Raw genomic sequence first — 27,485 nt, 5'->3', positions numbered from 1 at the left:
AGAGGGGGAAATAGTGTAGGTCTTTTTTTTTGCAAAAACACTTGGAAAAAAACAATGTATCTGTTCTTCAGGTACACATGACTTGCTTACTGCTTGTCATATGCATGACTAGAGTTACTGAGGGAATCAGATGGAGCATGTTGAGGTAATGTTTTGAAGCCTACTTACCAGACATCTTGAACCATACCTAAAATATAGAATAATGCTTAGAAAAAATAAAACAAATATCCTAAAGCACAATTTCAATACCATGTGAACCAACCATGATCCATTCCTCATTCACATGATATTTATATATAAACTCTGTGTGTAAACTTATATACACATGGGTCTTAAAACAATAGAATATTGTGTGAAAGTTCATTTCTCCCCCTAATTTATTTTAAAAAGTGAATGTTTCATATATTCTAGATTCATTAGATATAAAGGAAATATGTCAAGCCATTTCAAGAATATTTCATTTTTTGCTTTTATCTTGATGATTATCGCTTACAACTCATGAAAACCAAAAATCAGTTTCTCAAAATATTAGAATAAAGATGTTATAATACATAAATGTCGGTACCCTGAGCCTTTAATCTCTTAGTCTGGTTCGGTAAACACAACCACAATCATGGGAAAGACACAAGGAGGGTAAGCCACAGAAGTTCAGTGCTGTAACAAAAGCATATTCATGGAAAGTTGACTGGGAAAAGTGTAGTAGGAAAAGGTGTGCAAGCAGCAAGTATGACCGCAGCCTTGAGAGAATGGTCAAGCAAAGCCAATTCAAGAACTTGGAGGAACTTCACAAGGAGTGGAGTCTGCATCAAGAGCCACCACACACAGACATGTCCAGGAAATAGGCTTCAAGTGGCACATTCCTAATGTCAAGCCACTCCTGAATCAAGGTTAGAGTGTACCTGGTCTAAGGAGACACAGAACTGGACCGTTGTTCAGTGGTCCAAACTAACCGAACAAAAAATAATTTTGCATTTAATTTGGATATCAGGGTCCAACCACGTCCCAAGAGTCTGGATGAAGAGTGGAGAGGCACAGAATCCCAAGATGCTTGAAGTCCAGTTTGATGTTTCCACAGCCAGTGATGATTTGGGTGTCATGTCATCTGCTGGTGTTGGCTTGGCTCACTGTGTTTTCTGAAGTCCAGAGTCAATGCAGCCTTCTACCAGGAGATTTCAGAGCACTGCTTTCATGTGCTGTCACGCTTTATGGAAATGTCCTTTTCCAGCAGGACTCGGCACCTGCCCACAGTGCCAAAACTGCTATTAACTGGTTTGCTTACCATGGTATTACTGTGCTTGATTTATCAGACAACCTGTCTAACCTGAGCCCCATAGAAAATGTATGGTTTATTGTCAAGAGCAAGAAAATGAGAGACACCGGACCCAACAATACAAATGTCCTTTAAAGATGTTCTAAGCGATGTCATACATTTTTTAGGCTAAACATTTTTTTGTCACTTACAGCAAACATCACCTCACCATCCGCTAGCTGCCTGTGTCCTGAATACACTGTAAAGAAACACGATCTCTGTAGACAAACCAGGCTCCAAAAACAGCCACAAAACAACTAGGGCAAACCGTGCCCATAAAAACATATCAAACTGTTCCAGCAAATCACCGACGAGATGCGCGTTTAGGAGAGTTTCAATTGCATGGGAGGGAGGGGGAGGAAGTAGCGAGCTAGCTTTATGTTTTGTTTGAACGCCAACAGAAGTGACGTTACCCAGCATCACTTAGAGCACCTTTAAGGCCATTAACAAAGCAACCTGGGCTTCCAAAATACCTCAGCATTGCCACAGACTGATTGCCTCCATACCACAAGACATTGATGCAGTAATTTGTGCAAAATCAGCCCATATTGAGTATATGAATGAACTACTTTACATTAGTCAGATTAGTTCATTTATTTTCAAAAAATTTCTGTATTATAACCTCTTTATTCTAATATTTTAACCCTCTACTGCACACATTATTATGCAATCATGGAAAAAAATGTTACAGTGTTTTTTAACATATAAAATGGACTCAAATTAACATATTTATAATTTTATTATTATTTTTTTTTAGGGTACTTTTGGGTACGTTGCCATTTGGAAACATTGTGCGACAATGGAGCAGCCTAATGTATTGTCTCCCAAAATTGCAAGAATTTCAGAAATGATTACAGACCCCTCTTTTAGAAATTATATTGTTTTATTATTAAAATGTTAAAATGTTATCAAGAGCTTTATCAAAAGCATTATTTTAATAACACCATTTAGAAAACATCTGATGCAAATTCATAAGAACTGTTGTCAAATGGTAAGAGGTAGTAACAGGTATAGTTACATCATAACAGCAAATACATTCACAAAGCATGCATACATTCACATTACATGTGTAAGAATCACTTGAAATCTATTCCAGGTTTGTGTATCAAACATATAACAACAAAAATATTTTTAATGTGTTGTTTACAACACACAAAACAACAAACAAACAAAACAACAACAGCATTCACAAAACATCTGATGCAAACTGTTGTCAAAATGTAACAAATGTAATGTTGTACAAATGTACAAATGTAACAATGTAACAAAATGTAGTATTAGATAGATATTTATAACATGGAAAACACATTTAAAAAGCATATGTACATTTACACTGAAAAACAAGGTAGGGCACCTTTCCATTTAGGTACGGGCAGGATGGTTCGCCTCTTTTGCCACTTCAGGTTCTGGATCTTTTCCACCTGAGGTGGTGCCTCCTCCTGAACTTCAACTGAAATACATGAAAAGAGGCAAAAGATGATACACTGTAACCTTTTTTACCATAGTGTGCATGAACAATTGGCATTTCAAATGAAATACTAGATACAGCTCCTATCAAGCATAGAATGGTAGAACATGTGCGTGTGTATGTGTGTGTGTGTGTGTGTGTGTGTGTGTGTGTCTGTTTGTCTGAATGGGGACTGCACAATGACTTGTGTATGTGTTTTTTTGTTAACCATACAGATTTTGGAATGACAACAACCTCAAATTGTTGACCTACCTTACACTCTTCCCAAAATTAACTTAACACCACACAAATAACATGTAACCTGAATGCTGAATATACCGGAATAGAACAAGAATGTATCTTGTTCTATTCCGGTATATTCAGCATTCTGTCTCTTCGTCCTCTGACTCAACTAGGCCTAATTCTGTCTGCCTCTCAATCTCCTCGTCGCTGATCCCAATGGGAAGGTATAGACCCTTTCAAGAGAGTTCCATTATCAGCATCATAATTGGCCCCACAAGACTTCCGTTTTAACATTCCATATGTTATCTTAATGCAGAGGAAGTAGATTGGGACCCAAATAGAACCAGATAGATTTCAGCCGTCCTCTTAGCCTTGCCATAGAATACTGCTGTGTTAATTTTCTAAACAAAATAAGTGTATATTTTACTATTAAACTTTATAAAAATAAACAAAAAACATAAATAAATGAGCAAAATACAACAACCATCCAACTATATCAGTCCACCTATACATCTAAATGTCTCATTCAAACAAAGCTACTCTGTTCCTGCTTTTTGCATTAGCATGAGCAAATATGGTTCCATTACTTTCAGTCCACATTTGTCAATGTTGCCATATGGCAACATACCTATTTTATTGAATAAAAAGGTAATAATCCTATCAAAACAATGTGACAATGATTAAAAAAAGATAAGAACTTACCCCTAGCCTAGAAATCTAGGCATGAGCAAATATGGTTCCATTTCCAGCGCAGGCAAATTACATTTGCTGCCAGGGACTGATTAAAAAAAAAAGATAAGAACTCTAGCAACTCTCTGTTGGCTTGTGAGCTCCAGAAATCGAAACTCAATCAGGCCAATGAAATCGTGTATAGAGTCGTTAGGTGGGCTTAACATAATGATTGATGGCAGAGTTGCAACGGTTTGGCTTGAATTCCCTGTACAAGGCAGCATAGTGTCATGTGATGTAATCAAAGCATATCATTGGTTGCCACCAGATTCTACCATGAATTTAAGACCAATCATAGCTCATGTTTATTTTCAAATTTAAAGAAATGGTAAAAGAAAGGGTATGTTGCCATATGGCAACACCGTGCAGTAGAGGGTTAAGATAGTGATTTTTGGTTTTCATGAGCTTAATTGTCAAGAATGGCTCTAAATATGTCATTTTATCTAATGAATCTAAAGATTCACTTTTTGAAATAAATGGGGGGGCTTTTCCACAATACTCACATTTTTGAGATCCACCTTTATAAGTATAAGCAAGCTCAGTGCATGTAACCCAGCCACCTTCTGTAGTCGCCAGTGCACTGTGTCCTTCTCAGGACGTAGATCCCTTCCTACAGGACTTGCTAATGCACGCTGACCAGGACATAGATCCCTTCCTACAGTACTTGCTAATGGACTCCAGCCAGGACATAGATCCCTTCCTACAGGGAGAACTCAGTGATTACCATGTGTCTGCAGAAACACATGTATGTGACAGTTTCGAGTGTCTCGAACCTTGAGACAGATAGCATTTCCCTTCGCCACCACTAAGGTCTCTCAGGTCATTGCTCCTACACATTTGAGCTTAGACGCTTGTGTCAAGGCCTTTTTTTGATGCTGAGTTTGGTCATGTTGCTTGATGGCAGAGAAGCAAATGGTTGGTCAGCTGAACTGCTTGTGCTTTTGCAAGCCCCATATTTAGACGTCTGATTGCTGTCAGTGAAACTGAATAATGTGTTGAGAACACACTGTGATGTGGCACCAGATGGATTATTAAAATAAACCCATGGATATTCTCTGAGCTTTGAACAGCTGTTAATGGTATTTGCACTATAAGGGGAATGTTTACCATGTTTACCGTCTTGAAGGACTGCTGATAGACAGTCAGACAGTGTGGTTAGGGGATGATGAATCTCAAGACATTCCATCTTTTCATCGATAATATCGATTTGTGGATATGAGTTTCCAGAATGGAAAAGTAGAGTTTCTGTAAAACATCACTGTGCTTCAGCAACAGAATATTAATGAATGGCGTCTAAACTATTGCCGTATGATTTCAGAATGTAGTAGGCTACGTCTGGGAGATAAAAGCATTTACACATATTCAATAAAGTCCTGCTGGATTCATTTGATTTCTTTCTCTCATTACATCAAGCTTACACAGAAACTTTCGGAATGAAGACTTATTTTTTCCACTCAGAACCCAGAAGCTTACTGTTTTGGTGTAAGAAGACAAAACAAGCCTGGGATGAAACCGTACACAGCACAAGATTTGCATGGCGTAAAAATACAGACCTCATTTTATAGTTTGAGGCTCCCTCACAGCTGGGGACTGGCTGCCTCAGGCCAGACGCTGACTCTAGTCTCTGGCTGACTCATCAGTCAGTGTCATCACCGGGATCACAGGCACCGGAACTCTAAACAACGTCACTGGTGGACTGTGGGTCATTTGTGAAAAACAAATTTGTTCTCTGTTGTGTGTTCTGCATATTGAGTCTGCTCATTAGAGAGAGAGGGAGAGAGAGAGAGAGAGAGGGAGAGAGTCAAAGTTCAAGGTCAATACACTGGCATGGTAAAAAGGCCAGCCCTTGACTATACCGTTGCTAAATCTCGAATATAATCTGCTGTTTGTAAATATCCCTTTATACTATACTGTACATGATTTGGTCTTTCCACTCTTTTTTCAGTTTTATACGGATGAAGTGCCATTCCTCCAAGAATAACTATTTGAAGAAAGAAACTCTAAGCAGAGGAGGTCCCTGGATGTATTTTATTCAGCCTAACTTGTTTACACAAAATAGCTGTCAAGCACAGGCTCTCCTCATTCTGGCACTCCTACCGGGCTTCTAGTAGTACTGTAAAAAACATGTTTGAACACAGGGTGTTAATTGTGATGCAGCTGTGGTGCCAGATTGTAGAAATACAATAAGATAAGATGTAAAATACACACATTAAGACATACAAACATGAGGTCATTGTTAGGGTGTGCTGGTTTATCTGGCGTCTTCAGTCTTGTTAATAGGCTGCCGGAGTGATGTGTGATGTGTGGAGGAATTGGTGACCGAAGTCAGCTGTGTGTGTGTGTTTTGTCCTTTTCCCCCCCAGCGTTTAGTGTAGTGCAAATCCCCTGTCTGATGATCAGCGGTGCTTCACATGGTCTGTGTGTGTGTGTGTGTGTGTCTGTATATTTGTGTGTGTGTGTGTGTGTGTGTGTGTGTGTGTGTGTGTGTGTGTGTGTGTGTGTGTGTGTGTGTCTGTCTGTATATTTGTGTGTGTGTGTGTGTGTGTGTATGAGTAAGTCTAAAGTTGAGTCTAATAAGTTGTTGAGTCTAAGCATAAGCAAATAGAGAGAGAGAGAGAGAGAGAGAGAGAGAGAGAGAGAGAGAGAGAGGTGCTATCTGGTCCGGCAGCAGATAATATAAGAGCTTGGGCTCGATGACAGCAAGTCTGAAACTCGAGCCCCAGTACAGCTAATCGCTTCTCCAGATCCCTGGATTTATGAGCCTTTCTGTGCTGATGGACAGCAAGTGACACCCAACTTTATTTCTTAACTTTATTTTCCATCTCAAAAGAAACACCTTTGTGATTAGAAATTCCATAGAAACAACATTGGAATGTGTTGATGCATGTTAGACGTCAGTGACGACGAATTGGCGACATCTTAGTTTACATGCTGTATGTATACAGAAATATCTTATTAAAATACTCATGTGTGACACCGATTGGTTCTTTCTGAAGTGTTCTGTGTTCATTAATGCCTTACACAGGCCTCTTATCTGGCAGTGTGCGAACCAGGTTGAGATAGTAATTCACCATTTATTCTTTTTTTAGACCATACCTTTCTGCCAGTAAATGCCACTTGAAAGATATAGTTTACATTCTTGTCATATGTGCATCCATGTATACTGACAGATCTGCCTGAAATTGATGATTTACTGCTTACTGAAATGGAGTGTTTGAGTATCATCTGTGATCACTAGAGGGCATTGAAAAGCAGATTGTCATAGAGTTTTTTTTTTTAAAAGTTTTTTTTTTTTTAGCCAAGGAGCACCAGACCTCAGGCTGTGTGTGTGTGTGTGTGTGTGTGTGTGTGTGTGTGTGTGTGTGTGTGTGTGTGTGTGTGTGTGTGTGTGTGTGTGTGTGTGTGTGTGTGTGTGTGTGTGCATGTGTGTGTGTGTGTGTGTGTGTGTGTGTGTGTGTGTGTGTGTGTGTGTGCAAGCAAGAGTGTGTGTATGTGTGTGCGTATGATAAAGAGAGAGAGAGAGAGAGAAGAGAAAGAGAGAGAGAGCATGGACAGCATCAGGGGTCCCATCAGGGTATAAAGCTTCCTGCCTTGCAGAGCAGCTGTTTAACTTCCTTTGATCAAGGAGCTTTGATCAAGGAGCTGGAGAAAAGATGAACACCTATATCATTTCAGGACCCCTCCCAGGACCCCGTGTGTGTGTGTGTGTGTGTGTGTGTGTGTGTGTGTGTGTGTGTGTGTGTGTGTGTGTGTGTATGTGTGTGTGTGTGTGTATGTGTGTGTGTGTGTGTGTGTGTGTGTGTGTGTGTGTGTGTGTGTGTGTGTGTGTGTGTGTGTGTGTGTGTGTGTGTGTGTGTGTGTGTGTGTGTGTGTGTGTGTGTGTGTGTGTGTGTGTGTGTGTGTGTGTGTGTGTGTGTGTGTGGGTGTGTGTGTGTGTAGGGTGGTTGTACCCAAGGCTCCATCTCATCCACTCCCCTCTAGGTCAGGTTTCACTGCCCTCTACTCTCCTCTCCGTGCCTCATGGAAAATGCTATTCTAGCTATGCACAGCATGCAAAGCCCTCTGTTAGACGCTTGCTCACGTTACAAACATATGCTGATTGACAGGCTTACTGGGGCTGGTGCTGCCACCCCCACCCTAGTAATTTCCCTTTGCCCATGGAAAAAAAAGCATCTTCACAGAGCGACCGTCCAACCCAGTACACACCCAGAGACTGACCCTAGCCCCCCCCCAACTAAAATAGGAGTTGGAATAGGTAATAGATGAAGGCACAAGGGTGATTTGACACACTGAGTTAAGTTGGGCACAGAAAATCTTAGAGCACCCTGTTAGTTTGGTAGCTAGTTGTTTAAGCTCAATGTATATAAAGGTCTTGTCAGCTCGCATGAGTTCAAGCAATTAGTGTTAGTCTTGTAAAAGTCGTGTCAGCTTTCAAGATGTTAGAGATTCAAACAATTACTGTTAGAGTTAGCAATGGATATAAATGTCAACTTGCAAGAGTTGGAGATCCAAACAATTTGTGTTAGAGTTTCCAAGAGTTTACTAGTTAGCGTTTATTTGAGTGTTGGACATCTACTACAGGTTAACTAATAAGAGTTGAGCAGAGGTTCTGCAAAGGTTCTGACAGGCCACATTAGTTAGACATGCTGACAGTTTCCACTGGTCCCCTGGATTTAAAAATCAGGGCAGCTGTGGCCTACTGGTTAGCACTTCGGACCTGTAACCGGAGGGTTGCCGGTTCGAACCCCGACCAGTAGGCACGGCTGAAGTGCCCTTGAGCAAGGCACCTAACCCCTCACTGCTCCCTGAGCGCCGCTGTTGATGCAGGCAGCTCACTGCGCCGGGATTAGTGTGTGCTTCACCTTACTGTGTGCTGTGCCTGTTTCACTAATTCACGGATTGGGATAAATGCAGAGACCAAATTTCCCTCACGGGATCAAAAGAGTATATATACTTATACTTACTTGTACTTAAAAAGAGGTGCCAACAGGCCACAGCTAAGAATGTTTTGCACCTAAGTGTGTAACTCACTTGTATGAGAAAGTGAAAGGCTCAGCAACTTTTATGTTAGTTCAGGAAAATGTCAGTTTTAATGACTTGTAGATGTGCATAGGTACATTGGTATGCACTTGAACTTGAAAATGTCTAATGAGTCTAATGACTTGTAGAAGTGAATTAAAGATTTTGATGTCACCTATTAGACAGTGTTTTCCCTCTTACTCTTAGACAGAGAATTAGACATCATCGATACGCAAGCAGGATGTGCGGTTTCGCTGTCTAAATGAACTCAAACGGGCTACGGTTTCAGATTTCTCCACTCTGGGACCAGGTTTCAGAAAAGTGCGGTTTCGGGCAGTGCGTTTACAGGATTCGTTTGGACGCCAAGATGAAGCAAAACCTCTGCGTTTAACCTAAAAAGCGTCTCCGTGTGGACAGGCCCTTAGACAGAGAATTAGACAGTGCCACTGTGTTTACACCGGATAGTATTACAGAAGTAAGTTTATCCACATAGATAGCATAGGCTATACTGCAAAACTTGCACTACCATTTTAAGGTTTGGGCTCCCTTCCTTCCATGAAACCATACATGAAAAACGTTTGAATAGGAGATTGAATAATATGAATTGGCAATGCAGCCACTGACAAGGTTAGAAATTATTTGTTTTTATGCTTTTGTAGTTCAGATGTTGCTTTTATCAAAGAATCCTCTAGTTGCTTTTTTCCCCAAAACAAGGATAATTCCAATTTCTAATGGGTTACATTGTGGTTCCCTCAGCTTACCCTAACATATCGAAATCTACATGAAGTTCTGAATATCACAAAACCATAAGTATAAGTCCAGATACAAGCCATAATATGTAATACTAAAGTTAATATGAGTTAATAAATTGCACTGTAACATAACCCCTTGTTTTGTTCATTAAATAAGCTATTAACATTTAACAAATTGTTAGCCATATTAAAAGCTGCATCTAATAGTTTACTAATATTAGCTATGGTGTTGGATATTACATTCATTAACTGAATCCCGATGTAAAGTGTTACAACCTTATGATTAATGTTTATGCATGTCTCAGTGTTCTAGTGCCGACTGCCAACTGGCAAAACATCCAAAGAAAAGCAATGAAAGATGTCTAATCCTTGCTATGTGTGGGAAGCAACTTGAGATGGGGATCTGCATTGACATCATTCCAGGTTTATCGTTTGCCAGGGTGGCAAGTATGCTTGCTCAAGACGATCGCTGTCCTCTCCTTTCCTGTTCAGGGTGGCATGGAACGACAACAGCTCCCAAATGTGGTACACATGACAATGTTGTCACTCATCAGTATAGTGATGCTAATGAGCTGAGGAGGCCTGGTCATTCGACTGGCCAAAGAGTACCATGGTGATCATCAGCATAGTGATGCTACCAGCTGAGGAGGCAGTGATAATTTGAAAAATCGTGAAACATCACTCGGCCGCTGCGTGCAACAATATCCATTCCATCTGACTGTATTCTTGTGCTGTCTCTCTTTCTGTACTTCAAATGGAATTATTTTGTGTGTCAGCAGGGGGTATTCCTGTCCACAGTGTTGTGGTGTTATTTTTAGTTTGGTAATGAAGTGTTGTTTTGGTGGCTGGTATTGGCATTCATTGGATTTTGACCTGAAGTCACATCGCCTGTTGAAAAATCTTTTTGATGAATGAAAAGAACGGTAATGCAGACATGGATCAAACAGCCCTATTCTTGCCTCAGCTCAAGTCCAATTTAAGTTCAGTTTTAGATCTAGAGCACTTTTCTTTCTTCTTGATCTATTCGTTTGCTTTTTATTTATCCTTAAAGGGGTTTTGGAGAAACAGGTCAGAATTCAATAATCTTTCACAGAGCTGATTTATTTCTTTGAGACAAAGAAAAGAGTGAAATACCCCTTTTTCCTTGACTTGACTTGATCTTTTCTTCTGTCTCTTATTTAAAAGGGATACATTAGAAGCACAGGGATGATGTAAATGTTAATCAGGTTTCTCAAGTATACAGTACTTGCGTATACAAGGAATTTGGTCTCTGCATTTATCCATGAATTAGTGAACACACAGAGCACACAGTGAACACAAAGTGAGGTGAAGCACACACTAACCAGGAGCAGTGAGCTGCCTTCCTACAGCGGTGCTCGGGGAGCAGTGAGGGGTTAGGTGCCTTTCTCAAGGGCACTTCAGCCGTTCCTACTGGTTGGGGATCGAACCGGTTACAAGCCCGAAGCCCCAACCAGTAGGCTACGACTGCCCCAGTTATGATCTCTCAAAGAGCATATTTATTTCAGTGAGACAAAGAAAATAAAGCAATATTTTCCTCTGGCCAGGTACATGTCACCTAGTTGGCCCACGTCCCACATCTCAGGAACAGAAACACATGGATGGTGGAAAGCTCGCACGGTGGCCAGAGGGATTCTTTTCCATGGCAGTCATTGCCACCGGCAGGCCAGAGCCATGCGTGGGATGTAAAGTGTTAATTAAAGGTTTGAGAGACAGCCATGCGGCCGTAAATCTGGAGCACTGGATGTCTCTCTCCGACACGCACCTCTCTTCACGCACACACACATGCCGCAGTCCTCGCTCTTCCTCACTCAGACTGGGCCGGCTGCAGGGCAGGAACCGTCTGTGTCTTCTCACTCCTGTAGGCCATGGCATTCGGAGCGCTATGGCCAGTAAAACATCAATGGTAGGCCTTGGCAGCCACGTCTGGCAGTAACGAGCGCCCCGAGACAATGAGTTATGTCTTTGTCTCCTCAGCCTCCTGGTAGCTAAAATAACCCCCAATGACTTACTGATATGGCCCATTGATAAACCATTCCACTGTGAAGACTGGGAATGTAACAAATTTTATATCATGTCATGACTGTTGAGCATGACCATAACATGGTTTCACTAGTTCACATTCCTGAATTTGCATAAAGACATAAAAGCATAATACATAAAAGCATAATAGAAGAGCATGTTTGGTGAGGTCTCTGGCCATGGTCCTGCAGGGCTTCGCGGAATCGTGCCGGAGTCGACTGCGCAGGCAGGAGTCGGGCAGGATTCCGCCATACATCCCCTTATTTTTTGACTATGGAAGACGGGAGGCGTAAGGGGAGGTGGTGGGTTGCCAGCGGAGTAACACCGATGCTGCAACTTCGGCAGGTAGACTGCGAATAAATAACCTGACTGATTGAATAAGGAGGCGTGGCAAATTCCGTCACGCTCCTCCCGAACTTCCGTTTGTAAACACCATTTATTTTCCTGGTTGATGAAATAAATATTTCCTAAAATCTCAGGAAAGTTGGGTCTTCATGAGCTTTTCTATCTTCAACATCCGAGAGTGTCTCCTCTCCAAACACACCTAACAACCCAACACATCTAACTTGCACTTACCATAGACTTCACTTTTTTCCCTCTATCTACTGCTTCTACCACTTTCTCCTTCAAAACTTTGACCAGTACTTAAAACCTCTTCACTCTCATCCTTTATCATTGTAGTGTTAATTGTTACTTAAGGTCTCATCTGCATGTTATTCCTCACTTTTGTAAGTCACTTTGGATAAAAGCATCTTCTAAATGAAATGTAAATGTCAATGTCTAATATTTTCTCCCCACAGTGTGAGGTTGCATTGGAAATAGTCTCTCTGAGGTTCTGGAATGGAATGGTTTCAAACCACTGCATAGCACTCAGGTTTCTGTGTGCGTTTGGTTAAAGTGCACAGAAAAGTCTCTTGTCAGGCAGCCTTTCTATGAACTTAATACACAGCCTGGTGAGGTGAACATCACTAGAGTTTAATAAGAATGGAAGATGCTCAAAACAATTCAACCCAGCACTTACTTTATTATTAAGTTTTATAGCTAGTCAATACATTAGTTCTATACCTAATTATGCAAGGGATCATGGAGGTGACCCGATATGTGGAATTAATGGCGGAAGCAAAGAACTCCATGACACGAAACATGTATGATATTCAGTCTTCATTGTTGATGTTCATTCTTCATCATTAAAATATAATCATTTTACCAGTGATAAATAGCTTAACCAGTTCACAGAATTATATTACTTGTAAATACATGTATGTATTGTATTGTAGTGTAGTGTAAATTTGATAGATTCTCCAGAAGTCATGCTATTCTTATAACTGGTATATTTTAGAGTGGACCCCATAAACTGTGAGTAGTTTTGAATAGCTTCTTAGAACTTTGCACAGACACACACACACACACACACACACACACACACACACACACACACACAGAGACCCAAGCATACACATATGCACGCACACATCACATCCCTCTCTCACACACACACATGCACACACCATTAGCCCCTTCTGAGTAGCCGTTTTTCCACAACAAGGCCCCGATGACAAGGCAGTACAGGAGTGATTAACTCCGCTCTCCTTGCTTCTCTATGTCTCTGTGAGCTGTGGGCTGGCCTCCAGTGGGGGACACTTTACACACATGGGGCCTCATCAAAAACCCACCAGGTGCCACCCCTCCTCCCTCATTCAGAGCCCAAAACTGGCTTATCATCACTCCTCTACGAGTGGAATCGCAGGGGAAGAGGCACCACGCAAATCCACCTCTGTCTTTTTTTCTGAAGAGAGAGAGAGAAAAAAAAAAGTTCCTTCTTTAGCTGTGCTACAAAGTGACACACAGACAAAAGATGTTCAATTACAGGCGATGCAGTAACTTCACCTGGAATGGCACCCTGAAGGACCTGGGGAATCGCTACGGTTGCGGTGGTAAGTCTCATGTGCAGCTCTGCTATGAATTGAATGCACGCCTGAAATCTCTCCTCTTGGCAGAAGCCCTGCGCGGTAACGAGAGAATGCAGAGGTCTCATCCCGCACATGCACGGCACTGGCTGAGTGCATTTTGTGGCTGTTAAGGTGCCTCACACCTTCTAGACATGCACTGTCTCCTCTGGTGTCTTTACAGTGTTATTTCCTATTGAACTGACTACATATTTACCCCATATCTTTGCATGGATGATAGGAAAGGTTTGCTTGGTGATTTATTATTTTTTTTTTACCACTGTCATGCTAAGCAAGTGAAAAGCAATTAACTACTTAGTGGTATGCTTCCTCATGCTGCTGGGGCCGTGAAGATAGGAGTGAGTGTGGGTTAGCTGGGAGATTAAGGCACTTTACATTCTTAGTTATTCCAGAAATGGGAGGAGTGACAGCTCTTTGAAATTTGGACTAGGAGATGGAAACTGTAGTCTCCAGCTGCCTTTGGCATCACTTCTACAGTTGAGAGTTATTCCGATATATTGCGTAACAAGCCTATCATGTTGTGTTACTATTAAGAGATCGGCTGGGTCCAATACAGTTTTCACTTACACGACAGATTGTCTTTCATTCCATGGAGACAAGAAGGTCTGTAACTTTCATGTCCTCTGTCTTTGATCTTCAAAATGCTGTTGCTTTTGGTTCCTTTGACCTTTTAATCTCAAATTTCTTTTTCTTTCCCCTCAAAAAAGCCCATCGTCATTCATTGCGTTGGCACATCTTCCATCCAGAGTTTTATTACGTTTAGGAGCTGTTAAACTGTCAGTGATGTGATCGTGGGCATGTGTGTGCCCTGCCAAATATAGTCCAGGACCCTGTGATGCACAGAGACAGGAGAAAGTGTGACAAGAATCACCAATGAAATATGTCACTGAGGGCAAGAAGTAGGAAGCAATCCTGAGAGAGAAAAAGAGAGGGAGATAGAGAGTGAAAGTAACAAGTTGTGTGGAAGTACTGGTTTAGGCATTTATGGACCAGACACAGTTGTATAACATAGTTATAAAATCACTGAACACAGTCCGTGAAAGAGGGAGAGAGGCCATAGTGTATGTGTGTGCATGTCTGTATGTACTGTATCTCTATGTGTTTATTCTGGAAGGAGTGAGAGAGAGAGGCTTTGCCCCAGCGTGCGTGTGTGTGTGTGTGTGTGTGTGTGTGAGAGAGAGAGCTTTCCTGGCAGACTGTAAAGCACAGTTGTGGGTTATAATTTAACACGTCTGTCTTTGTGGATTACAGTGGAAATGTGGGGAGTCACCTTGCCCCTGTCCACCTGTCTTTGGGGTGGGGGTAGGGCCAGAACATATCTGGAGTAAGAGCATTTTCCTGCATCACGCCTCCAGGCCATAAGTGACAAAGACATCGGCCATGTTAATGATAATGATTTTACTATCATTCAGATGACCTAACTATCATTTCCTAACAAAAAATTATACGATGAAAAAATGTCTTCAGCTATGAGGTTAATACAAGGGGGCGTGCTATACATGGGATTATATTTTCTTCTTTCATTCTTCTTACTGATGAAAGCACAATCTTATTCTGATTCATTGGGTACTGCAGTTAATACACTTGACTTGTGCGGTTAATATATGGCTGTGTTGTTTTTGCAATTTGCATAAAACACTGCCATGCAATTTATACAGAATCTGGCTTATCCACGGGACATTACTGTAATCATAACACTTATACATTTTCAAATAGCACATTGTTTCGTAATACTGTTGGTTTACCTCACTGAAGCTGAGAAGGACATACTTGATTTTTCAGCATACATTTCAAGGAAAGATCCAAGCTCCAAATCGGCCTTAGGGACCTTACCTAATAACAAAACAATATAACAGTATGAGACAGATATAGAACTGTAGCCTAGTTGAGTTGATACAGCCTTTATTGTCCCATGGGAAATCTGTCTTCGCAGCCTACAATGATGGCCGGCATTGTTGCTGTAGACTAGAGCATTCACTGTCACATCCCCAAAATAGGGACAACAGTCTGTGACACATACACATGGACACAAAGCACCATTAGGGGGAGACGAGGCACAGACATTTGTAAAATTGCGTTGCCAATGCCACTATCTGAGTTCCTCTGACCCTGACCTTTCGTGGGACGAATGTCCATGTCCATATCCATCTCCTCTGCAGTCAATCTGATCAACGGGAGCCTCTCTCATGAGTTCTGACTGCAGGGTTATTTTGAACCCACTGTGGCATTTAAATATTCAACTCTCCATCTCGTGCATCTGAAGGGCTTTAGTGGGCTTAAGTGCACAAGTGAAAGGCATCGCACATTTGTGAGCATAGCAGACCACTGTTTTAGGTAACTAAACTCCGAGGTCAAGCCATTTCTTATTAATAGCAGATAAAGCATGGGGCTATTGGATGTGCCCAGTGATGAAGCATGCCTCTGATGAAAGGCAGTCCTTGCTTTTGCCATGTGGTTCCCTGCTGGGTTGTGCTGGCTGTGAGGCCATCAGCTGATGCTTAGTTTGGTTGATGATGTTTACTCCAGCATATCTGGAACAGCTGCTCTGTTTTCAGATTAGCAGAGTAGCTCTGACAGGTCCCTGTGGAGAAGAGATGTCAGATTTCATGGAAGTTCAGGGTCATGCCAATCCATCAGCTCATCTGTCCCCATAGGCTAACACACTCCCCAAGCAAGTCTGATACCTCTCACCCACACATACATACCTAGAACCTTTTACACATACTTTTAATATATCATGAATGCCTTTTTAAGTCTTCAGTCCAGTACTTATAACTTAATTGATCTCAATTGTACAGTACATTCAGACAACAAACTGCATGGGCTACATATAACTGTCAGCAAAACTTAACACATACCTAGTTTATCAATGAATCCAAACACATGCTTGCTTCATCATTGACAACACAAATGCACACATGAACATGAAGCGGCACAGGAATAGACTGCAACTGTAATAACATCCTAGCCAACATTTCAGAGCAGGGAAGCCTATTCCTTCCTAGGTCTAGCAACAAACCGACTTCTTGGGAAATTTGCCGTCTACACAGGGTTATATAAGAGGATACACCATTCTCTTCTCTGTGTGTGCAATAACTCAGTCTGACATCATTAGCCTATCTTAGCATAATTCCCCGGAAGTGGCTCAATCCAGTTAGCCTAAAACTAGCCTATAGTTACTATAAAAGGGAGTCATAGACTAACTGGAACAACATCGTTTCCAACAGTGTGATTGGCTCTTACAAAGCAAATCCACCATGTTTAGCAGTACAGATTTCTCTCGTAGTTCCCCATTCATTGTCCTGTTAGTGATTTGTTAGTGTCTGCCTATTCAAAAGTTACAGGTAGATTTGGAATGTATCAGAAAGTGCCACTGTTGAAATAAAGGCACATCAATGTCAGTTGTCAAGGAAAAAAACCTTGAAATTGAAATTAAAACAGTGACATCTGGTGTGGGGCCAAGGGCCACAAAACTGCCACTTTTAGTCTATTTAGCCTAGCATGTCTATTTATCAGAGCACTGACACAGGAGACAGCCTTTTCAATTAAATGATGATGAGACAGTGTAGCATGATGCCATATCTTTACTTTATGACGGGTATTTGATTTTACAGTCCAAACTGAAGTGCTGGAGTGATTACAGAAATGTACTGGCTAGCTGACCTGTCATCATCTGAAGTTTCACATATTGTCGTAATTGGACCTAATAAAGAGAGCACAGTGAATATTCCACCCATTCATTAGTTTAATGTGGGCAAGTCTCTATTTTTTAAGTGTACACAGTTATTAGTTTTATAATGCCACTAAGTAATTCGATGTGAGACTGTCGCTTTGCATTGCTCTATTATCCCGCTGTTGATTTCAGAGGAGATGACATGAAAGATAGCAGGCGTCAGCATGGGTGTGGGTGATAGCTACCGCAGCAGGAAACTTGTGCTGCTATGCGTCTTTCTCATGGTTGCCTGATGCCAACACCAAGACGCCATGTCAGGTAGAAAGATCATCGGCCAGCTCAAACCCAGTGTGAAAAAAAGCATTAGCGACGGAGATGTGTTTGTGCATATGTGAATGGGTGGCTGTGGGTTGGTTGGTGTGAGGGGGGTGAGAGTGTAGGTGGTGAGAGGGGGGTGGGTGTAAAGTTGCAGTCCATAACTCTTACATGATGAGAAGCCCCGGTGGGATGCAGTGTTATTTTACTATGTGTTGGTGTTTTCACTAAATTCACAGTGGGGAGGAGTTAGCATGTTGAGTTAGCCACAGCGAGCACAGCTTCTTGTATGGTCATTGCGGCATCTCAGGCATCCGGCTGCCTTTGAGCATGTCTGGGATTCGTTACACAGCCGCCCCAGCTGGCAAACACACCAAAACGTGAGAGTGGTAGAGGGTTAAGTAAAACTAAAATGTGGTTGTTCATTGCTGTTTGTTTATTTTGCTTTTGTTTCTACTTAAATTTTAAACTGATAACATGACCACTGCATAGACAATTATTACTTTTGATTTCCATGAAAGCAGCCTCAGTTTCCATATTGAATAACATGCTAAGAAATTAAGGCTACATTTGCTGAAAAATTTGGAACTATTTTAGTGACTGCTTTTCACATGAGATGAAATGTGTCTAAATAAATTACATTCAAATAACTTTTTTATAACTTGCTTTTATAGACCATTTTAAAATCAATTTAGAAAGTTGATCCATTTGCTATAGTTGGTCCCCTATTTATAGAATTTGCTGAGTTGAGCCATGGAGGGCAGTTGTAATTCTAGATGAGGACAACACTAACTTTTATTTTTAACTTTACTTAACTATTTTTGTGAAATGTTACCTTTGGTAAAATGCCCGTAAAGACTCTTAAAGATGCAAATGGGATACCTTATCAGATATTAAAGGAACAGTAGGGGATTTTGGTTGAAATCTAGCCATGCATGCACAAACCTTGCAAACAAAAACAGTACTGATAAAAGCATTTAATCATTTTGCCACTGATGATGTCTTTTGGCTATAGTTGCTGATGTCGCACTCTGTTCTTGTTCACTTTTCTTGTACAAGGGGTGGGCGGTCATAGTGATATGACAGTTTATGTCCTTTATGACCATGCAGAGTTTCCTCAAAAATTGCCAGATTGTTGCATACTGTACACAGGACAGGTCTTTTGTGTGTGTGTGTGTTTGTCATGAATAGCATTCATAAAGTGAGAGAATAATACAATTTTAATATTGGCTATTATCCTTTGATATTATGGTTTTGGTTTTTGGCAGATGCTTACAACAATAATAATAAACATTATCATAAAACAATAACAAGTGGTCATATAGCCTACATGAAAATACTACTAATAATAGTAATAGACTAAACTTTTGCAGAATAATAAAGATATAATAATAATACTGTCACAATAACACACACACAGTGCCCTGTGTGTGTGTGTGTGTATTCACACAATTGGCCTACCATAACTTCCCAACTCTACACAGTATCCCATAAACTGCATAACAGTAGGCTACTTACAATTTTCTGTAAAGTTAAGTTTGTAAACACGTTATCAAAATCAACTTAATGCAGAAATACACGTGCACTCTTTTTGTTTGAGCTGGAGAGAGAATATTCCCACAGGCTACAGGAGTTGTAGGCTAGGCTACTTGTTGTTTTCTTTTACTATAGAGTTGCTGGTTATCAGCACACAATGCTATAAGCTAATTCACTAACTCAAGACTCATCATGGATATAACACGTTTTTTTTTTAACAACGGAAACAGAAAGGATGGTGACAGCAAAGCTAGAGGAGTTATTTCAGACGGGCAAGCCGCAAGAACAAGGTAGGCAAAATTGGTGTGCTTGTCAAAACGCTAGCATTACAGCTGTTTAAAGCCATTCGTGAACGGTATGCTAGAAAAAACTAAAGGTAACTTTAGCCTTTATAAGGCTGTATAAAGTTGTCCAAATGAACGTTGTTAGGCATTGTTGTTGTATAGATATTGCATGTGGATGCTGTTAGTAGGCTACTATGTAAGCTACTTTTTAGCTGACCAATGTGCTAACCTAATGGACAAATATGATCAATGCGTTGAAAGTTTCGTCCTCTTACAGAGGCACACAAACTGTGACTTTGCAAGAAGAACTGTTGACATTAATGTTATCCTGTCCCCATTGTAACCAGTGGAACGGGGCACAGGGCACTCGGAAAACACATGTATCAATCACGTCACTCAGCGCACATTAACAGTTTTTTTCAATCGCTAACAAGCGCTTACCCTTACTTCAGATACTTTTTCTAAACACAGACTCACACCTACAAAACACAATTGGCCAAATGGATAGTTTTCTTCTCAAAAACAGATTTTGTTAAATATATAGCCTACTAACTCTTAATTTCAAAATAGAACACATATTTCTCTGCACACACTAACTTTACCAAAACACTGGAAATCTGATTCAAAATGAAATTATTCTGTCAAAGAATAACACTTGTTTTCACTTCACAAGGTACATGCAGTCAATCAAAGTACATCAGGTTTCAAAATACTGGTTATTGTTGACATTACAAAAACTGCATAGACTGTTATGTTTCAGTTTTACAGGTACATGTATTTGCATGCAAAACATGCAATCCACCGTTTTTACACTAAATTTCTTGGTTGGGAACTGTATGTCCACATGTAATGTTCACATTCAAATGCATTCCAGTAAAAAGCTAATCCGTTTTTTTCCCTTTACTGTTTACTACAGGAGGTACAGTAGAAATACTGTTTACAGCATGATAGAACAGAAAAAGTTTTACAGTATTACTTGCAGTGAACAAAATATCCATGAAACACACAAGGGCATTCTGAACAAACAAACAACAGCAGAAAGCCCAGATAAAAAAAAAAAAGGGGGCTAAAAAAAAAAAACAACAACACAAAATTACTGTATCTAATCTCTGCGGTCTTCAGGGTTAGGCCATATGTTTTCATCAACATCGCATTGATTACATGGTCAATGATAGTGGCACAAATTTCATCACTGACAACTGTTCTTGCAGCCATTGGAATGCCACCACCACGCATTCTTACACCTCTACCTTGCCCTCTCCTTGGGCCTGCTCTTCTCCCTGGGCCCCTTGCTCTTACTCTTCCTCGTCCAGACATTACAGTGTTTGTCTTTTTCTGTTTCTGTTTCCAAAAACATCACTCCTCAAAGTCCTCCTTTTACTGTATAAGTGTCAATGTAATAGAAAAAAGAACCCCTGCCACTGAGTCTAAGCCAAACTGGAATCAGCTGTGGTTGGCCCAATTTACCCAACATAAATCAGTTGTGTGTCAATTATTCAATTTTTTGTTTATTATCAGCTGAAATATATTGTTTTTGAACTGATATCATTGCAGAAGCAGAGGTTTTTATACTGTATCTAAGGTTTGGAATATTGTTTTTGCTATTGTGGGATGTTGTGTGTTAACATACTACAAAAACAATCCATCATTTTGTTGGGAGGTACAGCTTGTCTGTTAAGAAAATGTAAACAATGTGTTCACTGACTGCATATCTTGTGAAAACGACATGAAATGTGTGAATGGTATGGCCACAAAAGACTGATGCTGTGCTAATTGTGTTTAGAGTTTTGAAAATGTGACCACTGGTTGGACAAACGCTTGTTAGCGACTGAAAAAAACTCTAAATGTACAGTCCATCTCTGACTCTGCCTGCCAGCACCAGCCTTAATAGCCATATCAGGCTAATCTCATTGTCAGGCTCCATTCCACATGAGATGAGAGGGCCACTGAATATGAATAGTAATTTGGTAGAAATAATCTATTTAGAATAATATGTTATCATAGCCTACTGTATTATCGTGTGGACAAATTGGACATGATGGGATTTCATGAAATCTGATCATACATCAGAGATTGTAATATATTGGTCCAGTGATGTGATCAAGTTAGTTCAGATTGCACAATTTATTTTAAGGACAATCATTTATCTTGAATTTCCCCTGGGGATCAATAAAGTATCTATCTATCTATCTATCTATCTATCTGTCACAGAGGTTTAAAAAAGCCCTACACAATCATCACTGTTACGTAAAGTCATAGTAGTGATCACAGTTCTTATAACATGTGGTCATTTTGCAGTGATTATACAGATGCCGCATATTACAATAAGATGGGCATGCATGCAGACATAGGTATGGGAGAAACCTTTACCGTCCTAATACAAACTGTGGTATTCAAGTCAAAATCGCAAGGTTTTATAACAAATGTAATAACAGTTACAAGGAATTTGTTTATACAGTACAACCATACGTGCATGTACATTTCTGAGTGTGAATGTGTGTCTGCGTTGGCTGTGATATAGTTATATGTGGCTAGAGAGGCTCCAGTGGTGTCATCTGTCAGGGTTTAGAGCCAAGGCCATGTCAACAGCTGGGGTCAAAATGAAACATGATGGAACGTGTGTGCACACACGTGGACGCAAAAGACGCACTGCACACACAGACAGACAGATATACACACAGAACAAGCATACACACACATGAACGCACACACACACACACACACACACACACCCAACACACACAAACACACTCATTCACCCATGTTGGTCTAGTTAAGGGGCCAATACGGCATTAGGGGAACAGCAAGCCTTGGTGATATCAAGGGAATGTGGGGGTGTAAAAGGTTAAAGTCCAGGTCAAGGATCAAACTTTGCAATTTGTTATCAGAAGAGCATCTACAGTTTCCATCTCTTTTACTGTTTTGAAAAGAACACATAAGACTAATGGAAAAGTCATAGGCGCACTGTGAAGTGTAGGTGTCATCCATTATACTGTTCTGAGGGATATATCTGGGCTGAGCAGCTGCAGGAACTTGCCTCAGTGTATCGAGTGCAGGGTCAGCTTTGTAACGAACACAGAAAGGTTAAAGGACTTCGGTGGACGCAGACAAATCCATGTAAACACAGGACTGTAGCATCTAATTTAGAAGCACAGCAACTTTTTGGGAAATGAGATTATTTGGCGTTTACCCCAGAGTTAGGTAAGAGGATATATACCCTTCTCTTTGTGCGTGAAAATACCCAGTCTGACATTGTTAACTTAGCTTAGCATAATTCACTGGAGGTGGGTTAGACTAGTTAGCCTATAACTAATTTTTTGGGAGTTTGTATCCTCTTATCAAACCACGGCAAATAAGGTAATATCTCAAAAAGTTGGCTTGTTTAAACCTGAATTTTTCCATTCCTTTATAGTATGGTAAATCCACCTCCAGAAAGCTGAGCTGCAAAAGAAGTCAAAGAAGCAAGATGAAGGAGAAGGAGAAAGTCACAAAGGGAAAGCAGAACTTTTTCTTTTTCTTTTTCAGGGTTTGAGGTGAAAGCTCACCAGGTCTTTTGTGTGATTGTGAGTGAACTGAGCCCTGAACTATTGTTTTGAGAGAGTTTAAGTGCACCCTAACCTAGACGAGACAGTCCATCCCAGGCAGGGCCTTTCAGAAGTGATTTGAATTTGATGCTGGTGGTAAACTGATGTGACATGTTTGTGTCCTCAATCATCCATTGACCTTTGACTATTCATGGTATACCTGTGCTCAGATGTATAAGTATAGTATAGTATATATACTTTTTTGATCCCGTGAGGGAAATTTGGTCTCTGCATTTAACCCAATCGGTGAATTAGTGAAACACATACAGCACACAGTGAAGTGAAGCACACACTAATCCCGGCGCAGTGAGCTGCCTGCTACAACGGCGGCACTCGGGGAGCAGTGAGGGGTTAGGTGCCTTGCTCAAGGGCACTTCAGCCGCGGCCCACTGGTCGGGGCTCGAACCGGCAACCCTCCAGTTACAAGTCCAGAGTGCTAACCAGTGGGCCACAGCTGCCCCAGATGCTCCTGGGTGATGCAGTATGCAATGATAATTCAACCTTGCTTACCTGAATGTAGGCAAAGACAAATGAATGATGGGCAATTGAAGACAGCACAGCACTGCACAGCACTGCAGCTTGGAATGTCAAGATGATGATGGTATCTGTGAAGACATAGCTTGCGTGTGGGTTTTATCCTGTATTTTCCTAATTTGGCTATCAACAGACAAAGCTCGATCTTTTAAGATTGAACATTAGTCTTGGGAGTCTGTACGTATTTTCTACTGCACAAGAGGCTTGATCAACGGGCAGTTCAAATGACTCTGTACGCAATTTGATAGTCCTTCAACCAATTAGACCAATGATCCGGGTGTGCGAGGTGGATAAGCCAGTTTGTGATTGGTAACCGCAAAATTGTAATGGAAGCAGGAGAAAAATATGTACAGGTTTCCAGCCTGAGCTGCAGGGCGAAAAGAAATCGTTTACGCAGTCTAGTATTTTCCCTCTCAATGTAAAAAGAAAAGAAATCGTTTACGCAGTCTAGTATTTTCCCTCTCAATGTAAAAAGAAAAGAAATCGCCGGCAGATCGGCCTGGGTTTACGCAGTCTAGTATTTTTCCTCTCAATGTAATCATTGAAACCAAGTAAGGCCAGATCAGGCTTGGGCTTGTGGTGTGCATCAGAATGATGTCTTTGTGATTACTCGTATCTTGTGACTAAATGTATCTTGTAATGTTAACTCTTGGGTTTGTTCAACACATGGACTGCAGCAACAAATACCTTTATGCCAGTGTAGTGTCTCTTTGTCATGGTTTCTTGTACAAAGACTTCAACACAAGCATACAGAATAAATCATCGATCAAATCTAGATGCAAAGTCACAAGTCAGCAGTTGAACTGTACAGCAAATTTACCACAAATCTGACTGCTTTCTTAAGTCTTAAAACCTTTGGGGTTCCTCAAATGGAAACTCAGTGGCCTGGACAGGCTTATGGAAAACATATTTTGATAAACCTGCTAGTCCAAACATTTAGGATCTTTTTAAAAACTTTGCAATAAAGAGGCACTGCTACTAGTTTAATGGCCTTTGTCATAAAGATTTGGTGTTTCAAATTTGGCCGAAACAAAATTATCTAAAGGGCAGGGATATAAGCATTCATCTTAATATGATAAATACCGTACCTTACTATGCACAGAGAATCACAGGCTCAGTCCCTGCCTCAGTCATTGCAAGCACCTCTGATTTATTAATCACCACTATGTGGATACTGTTTTTAGAGTTGATTTAGATTAAGTGTTAGTATAATTTGTATTTTTGTAATTTGTATTTAGTATATTTTTATATATTGTATTAAGTGTTATATAAGTATAATTTGTATTTGAGTATATTTAGCATATTCTTTATCTTCTACTGTCCTTACTGCTTAGTTGTGTTTTTATATTATATACTTTAATTACTCTTTCTGCTGTTAAAGAATGTGTTTGTGTTGTATGTATGCTGCTGAGACCTTGAATTTCCCCTGGGGATCAATAAAGTATCTATCTATCTATCTATCTATCTATCTATCTATCTATCTATCTATCTATCTATCTATCTAATATTGTAAGGGGTGCAGTTAGTCACTTATCTCCTAAGAAGGGTCTAGTCTTAACTATATATTATGTTTATCTAGAGGCTGATTCATTCTGGAAGATATTTGTCATAGCTGGATTTGTTCTACTATTCTATCCAGCTTAATACCTTGAGGACCTTCTCTGTGAACTTTGTATGAAAGTGCATCTAAAGAGTCATATGGCAGAAGCCACATGAATGTCAGATCTGAATGTCCTCATATGTTTGGCACCTTCACCAACTTGTATTGGCTAGTGGCAGGCAGCATTAGCCTTTTCAAGAGGAATATGTTTATATTTAGTATGAGTATAGCTGTAGAAAAACAGTTATTATTGCAAAATCAACACTGATTGGAGAGTAATGATCTTAAAGCTCACTTTAGCTACAAACCAAACAAATTATTTTTTTTGAGTAACTTCTAAAAGCCCAAGTGAAGCTTGTGGGTTGCAATTTAATAAAAAGCAGTGGCACTTGCCAACATTTTTGAAATTCTGATCAGTCTGACTAGTGAGGTCAGAGGCATCAAACCCATCAAAGGTTTTAAACAACATAGTATTGTAGAGATTTGCATTGAGCTGACCCATCAATGTTTGTGCTTAATGTTTTACCAATGGTGTTATATTTTGCAGTTATTTTCCTAGTTATTAAATTAGCTTTAGTTAGACTTAAGACTTTGCACTAAGACTTTACACCCCATTGGGTCTTGCTTAGACTTGGTAAGCATTGACAGCAGTGTGTGTTTGCGTTGTGTCTGGTTGGCGTGTGTTCGATGTGGAATCATGGTGCAAGTTAGGCATGCATAGGAGGAATGTCTTCCACTGTCAAAGTTATTGCAAAATTATGATATTTGTTGCTAGCGTTGTAAGAAAAGCTGTTTGATGACACGTCATATGTCATAGAATACCATCACTTTGCATTCTGTTGTATGTGCTGTCTCTTGTGGATTATTGCATATCATTGATGCATACCATGAAAATGATTTACATTTCCTGTTGGTTATTGACATACTCCGTTACAAGACTGCTTAGAGTGGGCAAGGTTATCTACGACTGCCTCTCTCTTACAACCCTCCCCCCTCCACCTCCCCAACACATACACACACACACACACACACACACACACACACACACACACACACACATACACTGTCACTCAAACACATGCACACACACACACACACACATGCACTCACACACATACACACACACACACACACTACCACATAATTTCATATACGCACCTCATAGATGCACACACACTCACACACACACACACACTAACTGACCTTTCCTCTGACCTGGCTGGCTCCTTCCTGACCCTACCCTGATGCACCTGCTCATGTTCACAGCCAAGTATCTGGCCCTTGCTGATCTTTGCAGAGACCCTGTGCACCCCGCTGCTTCCTCACGTTACTCACGCTACCCACGCCTCCATCTCCACCGGTCACCACCTCCATCTTAACCCCAGCAGCAGCACAACTGTGAAGCAATACCCTCCCCCACTGTAAAACAATGTGGAGTACTATTGCGTTTAAACGTGCAGATCTAGATGGCTCCTGTCAGGAGCTACAGCTGCGCAATAATTTAAGAATGTGTGTATATTTCTGTAATGTTTTTATGCTATTTAATGCTATTATTATTAATATTAATATTATTGTTATTATTATTATTATTATTATTATATTTTTAATATGGTTGATATGAGAGTGATTCCAAGTTTAGCCACCACTGGTAAACATATCCTATTCAAACCACCCAAGCAAAATAGACAGTGTGTACTATGTGTCTCTCCTTGAGTACATTGCGCACTGACCCATTAACAGTTCCAGCCAATTATCATGCTGCTTTAAGAACATTGAGGGGAAGAGGGAGAGAACAAGTTTGCAGCTGTTTAGCAATAAGCAGCAGCCAAATGTCAGCCAACTCTGCATAACAGTTTCAGTAAAAGTTACACTGTTACTCAGTGCACTATGTAGAGATTTGCACACCCCTTTGAATCCAAACCATGTACCATGTACCTAACGGATGTGCATAGTGAGACCACACAGTATAATTGTAAATATATCATAATCATGTCTCTATCCAAGTCTGCATCTGAAGCAATCCCATGATGACAATATCATCAAAAAAACAACAAAAAGACAACATTTCTTAGGGTGGAGGGGGGGTGGCATGGGGTGGGGGTGGCATGGGGGGGGGGCATGGGGTGGGGGGGTGGGGGGGGGGTGGGAAGTCGACGGGGGGTGGCATGGGAAGTCGACGGTTGGGGGGTGGCATGGGAAGTCGAGGGTGGGGGAAGGGGTGGGGGCCCAAAAGACCATCAAGCGGTTAGAATCATAGAGTTAAATGGGCGTTGTCAATATTATCAATATTCACATGTCTCATGTGAAACAGCCCCAGGGTACGAACATGACAGAAGGAGAGAAATGGAGTTGGAGAAAGGGAAAGTAATCAGATTGAGATCGAATACTCCAGGCTATTTTTTTTTTTCAGATTCAGTCAAATTGGAATTCAGCCCAATTACACAATTTACAGG

At 40.7% G+C, this 27,485-nt stretch overlaps 1 protein-coding gene across 1 annotated transcript in view; it reads left to right on the top strand.

Moving 5' to 3' along the window:
- Nucleotides 1-13,159: 13,159 nt before the first annotated feature.
- LOC125302820 (cytosolic carboxypeptidase 4) overlaps nt 13,160-27,485 on the top strand; it is a 137,782-nt gene continuing 123,456 nt past the window's right edge. Inside the window, exon 1 of the mRNA XM_048256140.1 lies at nt 13,160-13,473. Coding sequence (XP_048112097.1) covers nt 13,395-13,473 — 79 coding nt within the window. The 5' untranslated portion in view covers nt 13,160-13,394. The remainder of the gene's footprint in view (nt 13,474-27,485) is intronic.

The sequence above is a fragment of the Alosa alosa genome, chromosome 11 (assembly GCF_017589495.1).
Source record: "Alosa alosa isolate M-15738 ecotype Scorff River chromosome 11, AALO_Geno_1.1, whole genome shotgun sequence".
Taxonomy (NCBI): domain Eukaryota; kingdom Metazoa; phylum Chordata; class Actinopteri; order Clupeiformes; family Clupeidae; genus Alosa; species Alosa alosa.
The sequence above is the reverse complement of the archived record's forward strand: the minus strand, read 5'-3'. Positions and strand labels throughout refer to the sequence as shown.